This window comes from Clupea harengus, chromosome 21 (assembly GCF_900700415.2).
Source record: "Clupea harengus chromosome 21, Ch_v2.0.2, whole genome shotgun sequence".
In the NCBI taxonomy this organism is placed as follows: domain Eukaryota; kingdom Metazoa; phylum Chordata; class Actinopteri; order Clupeiformes; family Clupeidae; genus Clupea; species Clupea harengus.
In genome coordinates this window covers 2944727-2959333 of record NC_045172.1, presented here as the reverse complement: position 1 = coordinate 2959333, position 14607 = coordinate 2944727, and the positions used below count along the sequence as shown (strand labels likewise).

The 14607-nt window shown below is 44.3% G+C and overlaps 2 protein-coding genes across 2 annotated transcripts in view; both read left to right on the top strand.

Annotated features, from left to right (window-relative positions):
- The window catches only part of tspan7b (tetraspanin 7b), a 32779-nt gene extending 30720 nt beyond the window's left edge, over positions 1-2059 (top strand). Inside the window, exon 8 of the mRNA XM_012819734.3 lies at positions 1-2059. This exon is cut by the window's left edge and continues 10 nt beyond it. The gene's annotated coding sequence lies outside the window, so the exon portion shown is untranslated.
- A 3025-nt stretch (positions 2060-5084) lies between these two features.
- mid1ip1b (MID1 interacting protein 1b) lies at positions 5085-7401 on the top strand. The gene is made up of 2 exons (XM_012819735.3): positions 5085-5231; positions 5803-7401. Exon 2 carries the CDS (start codon positions 6286-6288, stop codon positions 6748-6750), a length of 465 nt encoding a protein of 154 aa, XP_012675189.1. The 5' UTR covers positions 5085-5231; positions 5803-6285; the 3' UTR covers positions 6751-7401.
- The last annotated feature ends 7206 nt before the right edge of the window (positions 7402-14607 follow it).

Here is a 14607-nt window from a genome sequence, read left to right as displayed (position 1 = left end):
AGAGGGCATCCATCACCTTGGGCAACTGGGAAAGGACATACCTGAAATTCTAGCACACTCCATTCTCATGGCCTTTTCCCTCTGTGTCCTTTCCCTCCGTACTTTTCTCCTTTCTCTCTCTCTTGTTTTCACCCTCTCCTCTTCTCTCGTTCCTCCTTTTTTCTCTCTGTGTCGGTCTTTCTCTGACTTTTTGTGTAGTGCATCATTCCTTAACGTGCAGTTGTGCCATGATGGGGGGGTAAAAAATACGTTTTTCTTTCAGGACCTTAACACAACTAAAGGAAAAAGAGCCGGATCTGTACACTCACATTAGTCCAAGTCTTTTGCTGTACAAACAAACCCACTGCATGCCGAATCACACCTCCGCTAGCGTCACAACCATCACAGTGACATTTGTATAAATAACCAAAAATGTGACTAAAATATTGCATCATAGTTCTTTTTTGTCAGATATGTTTTTATTTTGACGTAAAAAGGTAAAGAAAAAATAGCATAACAATCAAATATCAGATCATTTTTGTATCCTGTTTGGGATTTTTTTGGGGGGAGGGAACCTCCTCTCCCGTGACACAAACGGTGTTCGCTTCGTGCTGCTACATGAAGTACTTCTCTCTGCATCCTGTTCGAGACAAACATTGCCTATAGCTGAAACTGTGTACTAGTAGCGCTCTGTGGACGTGGGTGTGTTGTGTTGCTTTCTCTCTTTATTTTCTTTTAGGTAAATAAAGTACAAAAGCCCTTGGGTGAATGTCCGCATCAGGCCAGCTCAGTGCTCAGTGACCTTAGCCCCTCCACCCCAGTGCCTTCCTCCTTGGCCCTAGTTTTGGTGTTCGTGTCATTGTCTATTTTATTTATTTATTGATGTTGTTATTTAAATGACACTATATACAGACTCAGTATACTTAATCTTAATACTGATAAGGCCTATAAGCAGTCTCGATCTTGCTTCAGAACAGCTCTCTTTCTCTGTTTCCGTTGGCTCTAACATCCTAGCCGTGCCAAACGGTTCCACTTTCTCTCACTGGCCAGCGTCTGATATATTAACTACTCAGTGTCCCTCCCAGCCTAGCTTTTTGCTGATGCACCCTGTCGGCACTCCGTCCCAGCAATGTCCTCCCCATCCTCTGCGTCAGCAGTGTCTGACTCACTCGCTACCGCCGCCGTCCACGCAGTGAGGACAGCTGAGCCATTGCTCACTGCTATCAGAAGCGGTTGGTGGCTTGAAGGCCAGACAGGGAGGTAGGATGGGGCGAGATAGCAATAGGTTGAACTCATTAGGGGGCGAATCAAATGTATTGAATGAGAATCACTGCAGTCATTTTGAGAGAATTATAATTTCCGCCAAGTGGTGCGGTCCACGGTGGTTAGTCACTAGACATGCTCGTCACCAGACTGTCTAAAAGAGAGTTCTCCCGTATTAAGAATCCCATACGCTATTATCAACCAGAGTAGCCTAACTCAAGAATGTTATTAAAGCCTTACAGTCTTATTTAGGGCCACTCTCTTCCTGCTGTGTGTAAACTGAACTCTAACTTCTCTTGGCCACCTCCAAATAACGAACAAGCATGAGCAGGTGTAAAAGCAACCAGTCTTTAGGACCCACTGACTTAGCAAGGTACATGTGATGTGAGTCCAGGGTCTAGTTCATCGCATTCATTCTATTCTGAGTGGGGGTGGATGGAGGAGAAAGCTGATGTCACTGGCACTGTCTTGTTTTAGGAAACTCTGATGTGAGTAAAGTGGGCTGGTTGTTCCAATTTTCTGTTTATGAGTGTTTGCGTTTAGATTATTTCTCAGGTTTTTTTTTTTTTTGCCTCAGTTTTGAAGTTGTCACTGCAGCTGCCCTTTGTGTTGGTGGAATAAATATCACAAATAAGTGGAGAAGCTAAAGTGTTGTAAATGATTCCTAGTCACAATTTGAAAAGTTCGATGAGCATAACAATAAGACTTTGTATAAAATAAACTTTTTAAAACGCATCACCAGCTAGCATGCCAACAAATGTACGTTGATATTGTAAACAACTGTGATCTCTATTAAAAAATTGGTCATTTCATGGTTGCCAGAGTGTGTGCTAGATCGTTTTACTCTGCGGCAGATTTGAGTTCTGCGCGATGTAGAATCATAATCCAATTAATCAAATTTCATGCATTCAATATGTCCTTTGTTGTGATAACAATGTCTATAAGCAGAGGCGTAACGCAAACACGTGAGGTACCTCCACAGCAAACCATAAATGGGCTCATTTCCCATGGGCGTCGTTTTGGGTTGAAAAGTGCTGCATAGGTGGGAATTTACATGATCCTGCCCGTCACTGGCCTATTGCGTTGTCTGCCTCTGCGATTACGGTGACCGCAATACAAATGCACCAATTTTCATAGGTTACTGGGATAGTGTAGGGCTTTAAAACTAAAATATTAAAACATTCCAAGTCAATTCATCGACAGCGGATACAGAACTTTGCAGTGAGAAAACATAATTCCCTGAAACTATAAAATACCTAATAATATATCATTATTATTAGTATTAATTATTCGAGTCCAGTGGGCAATGTATGCACACACACACACACACACTTATATATATAACTCGCAAATGGAACACCTTTAAAAAATCAACTGCCAATTTTATGTCCACGGATGACGCCCAAACATCAAGTCCTGCGCACTTCATAGCGGAGATTTAAATTCACGATGTTAGCCACAGACATCTATGAGCATATCAATAAATGAATCCAACCGCTGCATCTGTTCAACAGATTCAGCTTTAACTTGCTTGCTATGCTCACTTCGCCAGTGACCAACCAAACACAGCTAAACTTAATAATTATAAACTATCTTATCGCTCCACTGAACGTTATCCACGTAGCAGTTAGTGTACTGTTATTTCAATTATGAAGCATAATGTATGCTAGACATGACGAGTAGATAGTTAAGAGATTAACCTGACCAGAGTTGCTTGTGTCATAACACCAAATCCCACTTTTCTATGTAGTGCAGCAACACTCTCTTTTGTTTAGTCTTGGCAAACAGAGCTAAAATTGCGATGGAACTCTGTTAGTGCATTTGAAAACCACTTAAACCCAGGTTAACCTGTTTCTGACATTCGGTAGAAAGCATGCATTTGGTGGTAGATGAACAGACTAGAACAAATATGATTGCTTCCGAGTTCCGACTGCTTTCAATTGGCGATAAAGAACTTTGAGAAGATTTCAGTTTGCTGTAGTGAGATCTGGTTTTCAGGTGTCATAAGCTGAGTCCGAAATTGGTGATCGCAAAAAGTGGTGGGGACTTGTCCCCAGCGTGCATGACGCCTATACCCTTTCGTGCAGCACAGTGCAAGCGAATTTTAACATCTTTCATGGTGAAGACGACCAGACTTATCATTTCAAACGTTAGTTTGACAGGTGGGGGTGGGGCCCGTTTGGGCTGCAAGCACTCCCAAGATCTTCTCTATAAGACCAAATAAATGTAGCCTATTAACGTGACCAACATTAATGTTGAAATCCAGCTAAACTTTAACGTCGTTGAGTTTCTAGCCACTAGATGGCAACGTTATCTCGTTGAAAAACGTAACAAAAGCTCCTCCGCAGACACGAGCCGACCGCGGAGGCGATTATGTATGAGGCCCAGAATACCGCCCACTGGAAAATTATCGGTAATTACTTTAGCTCAGGGAGTTGATGACAGGCGCTGTCTAATCAAGGGTTAGGGCACTTCACGCCATAAGAGTGTCTTGAATTTTAAAAACGGGCCGCCTATATAGCACGGATAGGACGTGCCCTTGCAAACTACCCTACACATCAATAACTTTGTAGCCTACTGCGATTTCCAAAGTTTTTTTTTACAGCTTAGGATATGTTCTAGGCTGTCATCCTATCTACTTTTCTACATTTGGTCGTCGTATGGAATACAAGGCTATACGCTTTACGTGGGCCCGCGCTGAATTTACTCAGCTCCAATGATGCATTGTGTGAGAGCGAGAAGTCGAACGGGGCTGGAATTTGTAAACCAAGCGGAGACAGCGCTCGCGCTCATGGACACTAATCTTGTTAAGCAAATTAGCGCAGATCAGCAGACTCCCCGAGGAATCACTCGCGCAAGACAGATCAGAGTCCCTTCGACGCTCATGCTGTTAAATAGAGGGAGCAAATTACATCTCCTATCATTCGTGACGATGAAACCGTCGACCTTTTTAGTGGCGCGCAGAGAGAGAGAGAGGGGGCTCCCTCCAATGAGCACACACACCACACACCCTCCCGTCACATTATTTGCAAATATTATCAATTTTAATAGACCTTGTCTTTCCCATTAAGGCCTATTCTCCTTATAAACGCGGCCAGCGATCCGTGTAGATGGGTCTGGCACCTACACCACGGAGATCAATTGCTTTTTTTATATTAAGCCTAAGAAATGCTACTGATTGACAGCATCTCATGACACTCTAACATCTATGATTACAGGACAAACGCAGGGGTTGATAATTGACAGTGTGTAAATACATGTGTTCACAATACCCCCATGGTTCACACCACTCTCATATGCAAATGCTTAAACAAATGGTTACCATGGCAGTGATACAATCCATTTTCCACAACAAAAGAACACATTTTTATTGGGCTTTGAGTGGCAGTTACATATTAACACTGAACGGTCCTCTGCACGCACCCAAAATGTAATAGTAAATCGCTGTCAAAATAAAGCAACTTTACAAAATTACTGTATCGCCATAAGCACCATGAGGTTGGGATGTTAACAGCTGTGGAAGTTCCACTCTGATCATTTCGCTGTATCATCAGCGATGTATCTCTCGCCAGAAACGTAAAAATCTTGGGATTCGTGGTGAGTGACTGCAACTGCGTAAAGAGTAGGCTACTGAAACACCACTTACAAAAATGTACCGACTCAAACCTGGCCAAAATGTGAATTCACCCACAACACCACAGCAGACCGGCAGTGAGCCATCGTGTAACTGTAACTGGTGATACTGATTGGTTGAAGTCAGTAAGCCTCGCCCTGGGAGCAACCAGCGCAAATGTGATTGGTTGTAAGCGGAGGTACGGCTGTGGGCTGATGCTTTCCTTCATGAATATTCAAAAGAAGCATTGTACTAGTCGCTCCACGAGGCCTCACCCACCGGCGTTGCACCAAAGAAATCCTGCTATCTTATTGCAGATACTGGGGACTCGCTACTGTTTCTTGATAGACATCGATGCATGGGGCATTTGTTGCAGGTCTGTTTTTTTCCTGTGTTATTATATTTCTGGGATTACGTTAGCACTGGTAAATAAAGGGGGGGGGGGTGATTGGAAGTTATGTCTGTGTCTCTGCTAACGGTGCTAGCTAGCCTATATTTAGGTATCGTTAATTGCATCAGGAAATGCTGACGTATATTAATATTAAGTTATCTGTCTGTCTCTGAATCAACAATATCTTCCCTAATTTGTGATACCATATATGATTTTAGCTGAACTATGTAATGTTATAAAAAACAGCACCCGGCTTTTTTCCGGTTGAATAGCTGACTATCTGAGATGTGACTCATCTAGCCTGCTTGCTAGCCTGATGGCTGGGGTAACGTTAGCATCCTCTATCTAGCAAACTAGGTATCAATAACTCAGTTAGCCTAAAATGCCCCAAATAGCTAACGTTAGCTGTTGAATTGCCCACCCTTGCCAATGCTGTTATCCATTGTTAGTTTGTCAGTAGTAACAGCACGTTAACATTTGCTGAACTACTATTTGCCCGGTAGGAGTGTAAAGCTAGCTTCCACGAATTGACCCATCCCTTTGCCTGTTATTTCAGGTCACTGATCCTGTTACAACCTGGGGGAGATAGCTACCGGCTCATTGACAGTTTGGGGAAACGCCCACACATAAAGCCACCTGCTCTCAACATTTCAGCTAGTAAACCGCCCAACTACTAATCAGGAGCGATTCAAGGATTGTACGAACCCCTAACCGATTCATTCTGCAGCAGTAAAGGTAATATAGCTGTTCTATCAACTGACCTGGCTGGGACAAAATTCTTTCGCGAGTATTATCGTCTGTTCTGTTGTGAAGACTGACTTTGCCTGCACTAGAAGCTCAAAGGGACCCCCCAAGACCGCTTCTTCATTGGGTCCGGTCAAGCCGATTATACAGAGCATTGGAACCATTGAAATGCGTTAGCTAGCTAACGTTATCCCTCCAGCCGATTATACAGTCTGCCTGAGCAAAGTCAATCCTCTATTTGCCTTGGAAAGCCGCAGTTGTTTATTCTTCAGAGGTGATTCGAGCAGCTGTCAAGATGATGCAAATAACCGATTCGTACAATCAAAAGAACTCTTTGTTCAACGCCATGAATCGTTTCATAGGTGCAGTTAACAACATGGACCAAACCGTCATGGTGCCTAGTCTTCTTCGGGATGTGCCGCTTGAAGAGGAAAAGGAAGTTAACCCTGTACGGACCGCAAGCAATGGCTCTGCTACTTACTTTCAAGAAGGGGACATGTACGGTGATTATGTCCGATTAAAGTCTATCCGAAATGATATCGAATGGGGAGTTCTTCAAGCTGAGGAAAGGCGAAAAGAAAAACTTGGCGTAAACGCTTTGGAGGTGACGCGAGTCGAGCCGGACGAGGCGGACTTGGAGAAGCTCTTTCACTTCCATTTGAATGGGCTACACACAGTTCTGTCAACGCTGACCCGTAAAGCGAACACACTCACCAATAGATACAAACAAGAAATTGGAATTGGTGGCTGTGGGCTTTAGACGGCCAGTTCACCTCCTGGCGCGGTTCCGCGGTGATCAAACCAAAGAATACATCGCGACAAAGTTGTGTTAAAGCGAGGAGAGCAGCCTGTCCTGGTGGTTCTTTATGAATCTTTATTCCTTGGATTGGGAAAAGAAATGTACTTGACATGAATGCTCTGCACTGGTGTCCCCTGGTGTTTTGTAATATTTGTTTTTCACCGCGATGCTATGTTTGATGTTGGCACACTGAATTGAGTTATAAGTTGCTAAATAATAAGGTTGAAAATAATAAAAATGAGCGCTGGTTTATTTAAAATATTTGCAATGTACCCTAGATGTATCCTTTCCTGTGTAGGGATATTATAAGGGCAACAGGCTTTGGCACAAGACTAGACAGTTTGCACTCCCTACTAGCTTCATACTAATTAACAGACTTCCTATCCTGAGGTTACAATGAAATCTAATGCTAGGCATTTAAAACTGTTCTAAATAATCTATGAAATGGAATCGGATGATGTTTCTATAATGCTAAAGCTCGAGACTGATTGATTCTAGGAGATTGGACAGTAAAAGTACAAAGTTTTGCTTGTGTAACCATCTAAATGCTATGTATTTTTTTTTTCTACTGAGATTCTGATCCAGAAAATAAACCTTTCTTTTGTAAGTATACAAATCAGTTATGTGTGACTAATTACAGACATTATTCTGTTCCAAGACTGTTCTGATCTTCATTATCACACTCTGAGTCTGAGTATTTCTGGTATTTGAATGCAGTTTGAAATGTTCCTCTGTGTACAGTGTCTGAGCGTAGTCCATTTCATGGGGCTTATGTGGGAGCTTGAACGCTGTCTTGGGCAGGCCTCTTTATGAAACTGGAGATATGCCCGTCCAAGATGTATCGGATGTCTGTCTACCTGGTGTCCTTTTAATGCCTTCTGATGGAGATCAGTACAGTCACTATGTTGAGCCTTTTACACCTTCTTCTATCGCCTGATTCTATTTCATATGTTAGTGTTGAATTCACACTTGTGGAAAATGTGTTTTTTTTATTATTATTATTTATTAATGTCTCATGGCCATGTCATGACCTCACATCAGCAGCACACATTTGTGAATGTTCAAGTGCATGTCCCTTGGGTTGGGGATCAGTGGGAGACAACTCTTGAGATTGATCCATCCATTAAGCCATGAAGGATATGAAAAAGTATTATAAGGTCTTTGTTATTGCACATACATTCAGTGTTGGAGGCCATTTTTTTCCTTTTACCTGAACTTGCAACTGAATCATTTGTGCTTTCAAGGCCATTGGTCTTTGGTGAAACTGTAGCACCTAAGACATGCCTTTGTGTCTCTGTGTCCTAGTAGTTGATAGTTTTCATGCCCATTACAAATTCTCATTAGTTCTCTTACACTAGGGAACAAAGGTGTTAAGTGTTTAAAGGGTAAGGGTTTAAAATGTAGAAAAATATGGATGGAGCTTTAGTCTACTTGTGTAACCTGGTGGACAGGTTGGGGCTCTTGACTTCGAGTAAATGATAAGAGCTGCAAGAGATAAAGTAGAAATGACATCACTTGTGCCTGTGTCTGACTAGAATCGTTTTTAGCTTCCAGAGTTTAAAACCAGCTTGCTGTATAACTGTTCTATTCAGTCGCTAAGTGAAGTATAATTATGAGCAAAGCCTGGACCCCAGCTTTGCTGAGTTGACACATATCATATGCTTGATCTTGCTTTTCATGCCCTTTTCCTTTCATTTCAAGTTGGTGTATGATGTAATAATGGCCCATGGCTTGAAAGCTATATTTGCTCAAATCCAGCCTATGGAGGCAGACTCGTGAGATATAGTCTTCCTGTAAAGCCCCTCATGAAACGCATGTATTAATATGGAAAGATGTTGCACCTAATAGATGTAAGCACGATTCACAATACAAAAAGGGCATACACCTCTTCACTGTAATCCATTTTAATCAGATATGAATAATTTTCTAAAGATTAGATGGTTGACTAAATGGATTGTTCAGTCTTTGACAAATACAAAATAAACACACTACCACTTTTGTGAATTAAATCTTTAGCTTCACACATTATTTATCATCTTAATCTGTATTATATAGACAGCATAGCAGGGTCAAAGATGAAGTGATTTCACTTTGGTTTCGAGACAGGAATTACAATTTCTCACTAAGCCTGTGTTTTTGAAAAGCGCTTTATCTATGTCGGTGGGCCGAGTGTAGTTATGAAATGTAAGCTGCTGAATGTTGGTGCGTTCCTCCTTTCTTGTACACAAACCCTTTTGGACACCTGTTGGGGTAACATGCTCCAAATTCTTCATACGAGAGAGTCTTGTTTGGCCTGTTTCAAGGTAACCTGTCCGGGGAGGCCCAGAGAACCACGTGACAGGAGGTATTTGACCTTCACTGAGGGTCTGAATGTTATGATCAGAGTGGGGGTGGGGTGAGGGCCTGCCACTGTTACATTTATTCCCTTTACATTTTGATGAAAAAAAATTGGGTGATCATGTTTCTTAAACCCGAGCTATGGTCAAGACCGAACACAAGAGCTGGGCACGGCAGGCTGAAACGGGAGAGGCATAGGCCATTCAGAGTTTGGACAGACTGCACCTTGGCAGCGCAGCTCTCCTTAAGACAGGATCTGTGCTGTCCCAGCCATTAGCAAAGCTCCTTTTTCAAAGCCCTCACCCATCCCGGCCATCCCATCCCATTCCGTCTATCTTTTTTTGCTACTCCCAGTTGGGAGCCTTGCAATCTATCTCCCTCCCTCAGGGTCGATCCTCCGGTGCAAATGGCAAACTTCTGCCACTTGAGCGATGTGAGGTGTCATTGGAGTTGTCCATTTTTTTCCTCTGCGGTGTCAGGAGTGTCATCGTTTGATTTAAAGCACCCCTTGCATGCAGAATGTAAAGATCTGAAACATTAAACAGTCTGATATCAGACGGCTAAGCGCTGCTAAGGGCTGTCTCTTTGTGGCCCACGGCTCAAAAGCACCTGTCTGGAAGTGTTTGGATTTGTAGAAATAATGCTAAATTAGGCATGACAAATGAGGCCATAAAAATGAACTGTAATTAAAGGGTTTAAATGATTATATCACACTCTAAACGGACACTCAGCCTGACCATTGGTAATTATATTTACGATGTGGTTTACAGTTTGTTTGTTTGTTTTTTTCGTAGAGATTAATTAAGAAATGTTGTGATAGTGTGGTAATAAGTGAAGAGAATTCAGCTTGAGCTACGTGTGTGTGTGTGTGTGTGTGTGTGAGAGAGAGAGAGAATGTGTGTGTGTATGCACACATTCTTGTGTGAGACCTACACACCATAGTATACCATTTCATGGTGGTAACCTGCGCCGCGTCCAACATAATTCATTACCGAGTTAGATGAGCACATTCATTTAATTACTGACAGTAATGTGCACAAGTGTGTAATGGAATGGTGTCAGAAATTTATGTGGGATGATTTAGCTATGGATTTACCATCAGATTTATGATTGAGCAATCCATGCTCTACCCAAACCGTAAATCCATTCATTATCATGGATCAAAATGATTGGCATCGATCTGAAGTAGAGGAATCTATAGATGGGATGTAGACGGCGCGCAGAAACGCAACCAGGAGGAAACGGCTGCTTCTGTCCTTCTCCTCGAGGCACAAAGGATACCTGCTGTCCTAGGAAGGGTCACAGTGACGGCCGTAAGCTTATCAGAAGCCTAGGAGCTCAGAGGCAGGCAGACAGACAGACAGGCAGACAGGAGGAGGTTTGCATCAGCTCTTCTCAGCGCTGCCGATGCCTCTCCATCCTAAATGACACACTGTAATTGCTTCCCTTTGCATCAAAATGGCTCCTACCTCTTTCACTCCTCTTTTTTTGCTATTTCCCCCCATCTCCACTTTTTTTTTCTCAAGCCTCCACTCCTCCTTTTTGAAAGATGCAAAAAAAAAAAATATTAATGGTTTCAGTGCATTTTCCATGTGAGTCTGGGTGATTTGCATGATTCGTTACAGACCAGAGAAAGCGAGTGAGTGAGGGAGAGAGTGTGTGTGTGTGAGTGTGTGAGTGTGTGTGTGTGAGTGTGTGTGAGTGTGAGTGTGTGTGAGTGTGAGTGTGTGTGAGAGGGAAAAAGAGAGGGAGAAAGCATAGCAGCTGGGGACCTGCAGAGAAGGGGTAATGAGCAAATTGGAGGGGGTGAGAGGGAGGGAGGGAGGGAGGGAGGTATGGAAATGCAGGGGGGGGGGGGAGGGGTAGGTGAGGGAGTTGTAATTGCTGCCTCTGCGGAGGCGTGCTGGAGAGAGCAAGAGGAGAAATAGAGACAGGTGGAGAGGGAGAAAGAGAGAGAGAGAGAGGCTGAGTGCAGAAGGAGAGAGAGGCTGAGTGCAGAAGGAGAAAGAGAGAGAGAGAGAGAGAGAGTCTGAGTGCAGAGGGTTCTCTTTGAAATTTCATCCGCAGCGCTCCTTCTCCAGTTCCCTCTCTGACCCATTCTTTCCCCACCCCTCCCTCTCTCCCTCCCTCTTTCCCTCTCTCCCTCTCTTTCCCCGGCGGCGCGGGGCACATTAAACAAATCTCCCTGCGCTTGGCCAGATTGCAGCCGAGCACTTAATCTCCCACCACCCTCCCTCCCGTGGCAGTGGGCTGATAAGGCTGAGTGAGCGGAATGCAGGATTGCAGCGGGAGGCCTTGGAGCTGCTCCTGGTGCCCCGGCCTCGGCCTCCTCACCGCGCGCTCTCTCTGCCAGCCCCCAGCCTCACAGAGTCCACACCAGCAGGGTCGCCGGCTGGGAGGGACGAGGGCTCCGACCTCCCTGTGTTGGTGGAGAGTGGCCTGATTTGCTCCAAAGTCCTCTAAGTGTTCCCTTCTGTGTTCCTCCGCAAGTGTCCTTGTATAAGTGTGTGTGTGTGTGTGTGTGTGTGTGTGTGTGTGTGGCTTAGCCAGTGTGTGTGTGTGTGTGTGTGGCTGAGCCAATGTGTGTGGTTGCATTTGTCTTTAATTGTGTGTATTTGTTTATGAGTGCCTGCATGTGTGGCGAACAATGTCACAGTGCTTGTCAAAGTGCTTGTCAAAGTGCTTGTCACAGTGACATTGTCTGTGTGTCTGTGTGTGTCTGTGTGTGTGTGTGTGTGTGTGTGTGTCTGTGTCTGTGTCTGTGTCTGTGTGTGTCTGTGTGTGTGTGTGTGGGTTGAGTGGTTCCAGTTCTCTCATGCCCTCAGGAGTATTCACTGGGAATACTCAAATCACCACACAGACCCATCCAGCCATGCACAGAGCTCCCCAAATGCACATGCGTACATTAGCATGTATTTGCATAATCATGACCAGCAACATCCACTCTCACTGGCATGAGTCTAAGACGTGCATGAAATGTACAAGACGATGAAGCACATGTACACCGTATGCATATAAACACATTATTTTTCCTGAAGTGTCTTTTTCCATGCCAGACACCTCAGCCAACATAGACTCCCTACCTCATGCACAGTCTACCTTCTTCCACATAACACCCATTACGGATGGCTTCATGCCTCATTTCCCTCAGATCGAACACGACAGAACTACATTCCTGTCCATTGTGTTGATTAGCCAGTTAAATAAATCTGTAGGCCTGTAAAAAGAATCCCTGTTAAAAGAGTATATGGCTGTATATAATGGGAAAGGCAAGGTGAAGGGACTTCCTTCACGTGTGAGCAAAACTGTGTTTGTCGATGGTGGACCAATCAGACAAGCCGCTGTAAAGCCTCCAGCCAATCAGCTCGTGGTCGGACACAGCTGGAGCCGCGGGTCCCCGGCCTTCATTTTCCGCCTAATTAACTTTTAATTAACCCTTTACCTCAGGAAGTGTGTGGGAATCCTCTCCAGTCTCCCATGAAGCAGAAATTCTCATTTCTGGGGGATTGACTCCGACACACAGGTGCACACACATGACTCACACAGGCACAGCTGGGTCCAGGCACATGGCAGTCTCACACTGCTTTTACGTCTTACCTGCTGTTCCCTCCTTGATTCCCCTCTCCTAAACAGAGGAAATAGTGAAGCAATAGAATGCACTCAACGATCAGTCTCTCGCTTCCCCAATAAGTCAGTAGCTCCCCAGAAAGGCTCGTCATCGCAGAGAATTTTTCCTACTTTGAACATTAAGGAGAAGAAATGGTCATAGAGGGACTTTCTGATTCACAGAAAAGGCTGAGATCTGGGAATCCCCACTGTTTTGTTTATGGCGGCAACAGTTGCCAGGCTCGCGCACTCAAAGTTTTAGTGGAGCCCTGATTGGAATTTGTTCATAGCAGGATGTGAGAAAGGAAGACACACACTCACTTCTTCCCTTTTCCCTGTGGTGCTCTATAAGCATTTACTTTCTCCTACTTCTGGTTTGGATTCTTTTCTCCCGCCTCTGCCTCTGCCTCTGCCTCTGCCTCTGCCTCTGCCTCTGCCTCTCTCTCTCTCTCTCGGTTGGCTCATCAGCATTAGCAGGTTTGTTCTCTGTGCAGAGTATTTCATTGTGGAGATGGTGTGGGTGTGGGTGTGTGTGTGGGAGAGAGGTGTGTGCTGGCTGAATGGTGAGTGGCATATGGTTTGTGTGTTTGTTTTATAGGGCTTCTGTTTATTAAAGCCCTGGCAGGCTGTATGTCTGTGTGCTGGGGCTGTTTGCACATCCCCGGCTCTGTTTACCCCTGTGTACACACACGTTGTGTGTGTGCACGTATGCGCAAGTGTATGTGTGTGCGTGTGTGTGTGTGTGTGTGTGTGTGTGATTCCATCTGGGTGAGCCAGACTTTGAGCCACAAGAAAGAAAATGTGTGTGTGTGATGGAGAGAATTCGTACATTTGTTAGTTTGTTTTATTTTTCTGTGACGGTATCAAGCTGTGTTTGTTTTTGGTTCTTTTTACTGTGAGAGAATGTTTATTTTTTTAACCAATCTCCTCCTCACCCTTTCTGTTTTTTAGTGTGTGTGTGTGTGTGTGTGTGTGTGTGTGTGTGTGTGTGTGTGTGTGTGTGTGTGTGTGTGTGTGTGTGTGTGTGTGTGTGTGTGTGTGTGTGTGTGTGTGTGTGTGTGTGTGTAAGAAATAAATAAATAAAGAGAAAGTGTGTGTCAAAAAGAGACATAAATATCCACCAGGATAAGAACAGAACCAGAGGAGGACGTCCCAGTGCAGTGAGAGGTTATAGGTCACTATAAGGAGACAGGTCCCAACAAATCACATATCCCAGGAGATCATGTCTTCATACGCTCTGATGAAAATAATCCCCAAAGAAATATAGGCAAATTCTGCTTCACTGAAAACTGACTTGGGGCATATTGTTAAAGCCATGGCCTCAAGTTCAAAACAGGCGAGCTCAGCTGCTCGGGTTTGTCTGCTTCGTTGTAATTCCTCAGGCGGGCTGTTTTTACTGAATTTAATCAAAATGAACAAACAAAACAGAATTGTCCTTTTCAGTGGTTGGGTAAAACTCACTGTATTTGTATTGTGTACTGTGTATGAGTCAAAGTATAGGTATACAGCTCCAGCCCTGACTGGCCAGAAACACCGACCCTCCGAGAGGAGCTCCCTCGTGTCCTCCATAAAACACATCGACCTGACTGCCATTACTCAGCAGAGTGCAGCGTCCTTGGCTTGAGCGGCTGTTTACTCCCCTCCCTCACGCGGACCAGGCCTTAATGTACACTGATCCGCAATCAATGGAAAGGTCCTTGTACAGTGCAGCATATGGGAACTCTCTCTCTCCCTCTCTCTTTCACCCTCTCGCACACACACTCTGCTTATCCCTCTCTCCCTCTCTTCCTCTATCTGTCTTCTCAGTACTCTCTCTCTCCTTCACATTCCTGCTGTGCTGTGTACTGCAAATGGGATCCTTCTTCCACTTTTCTA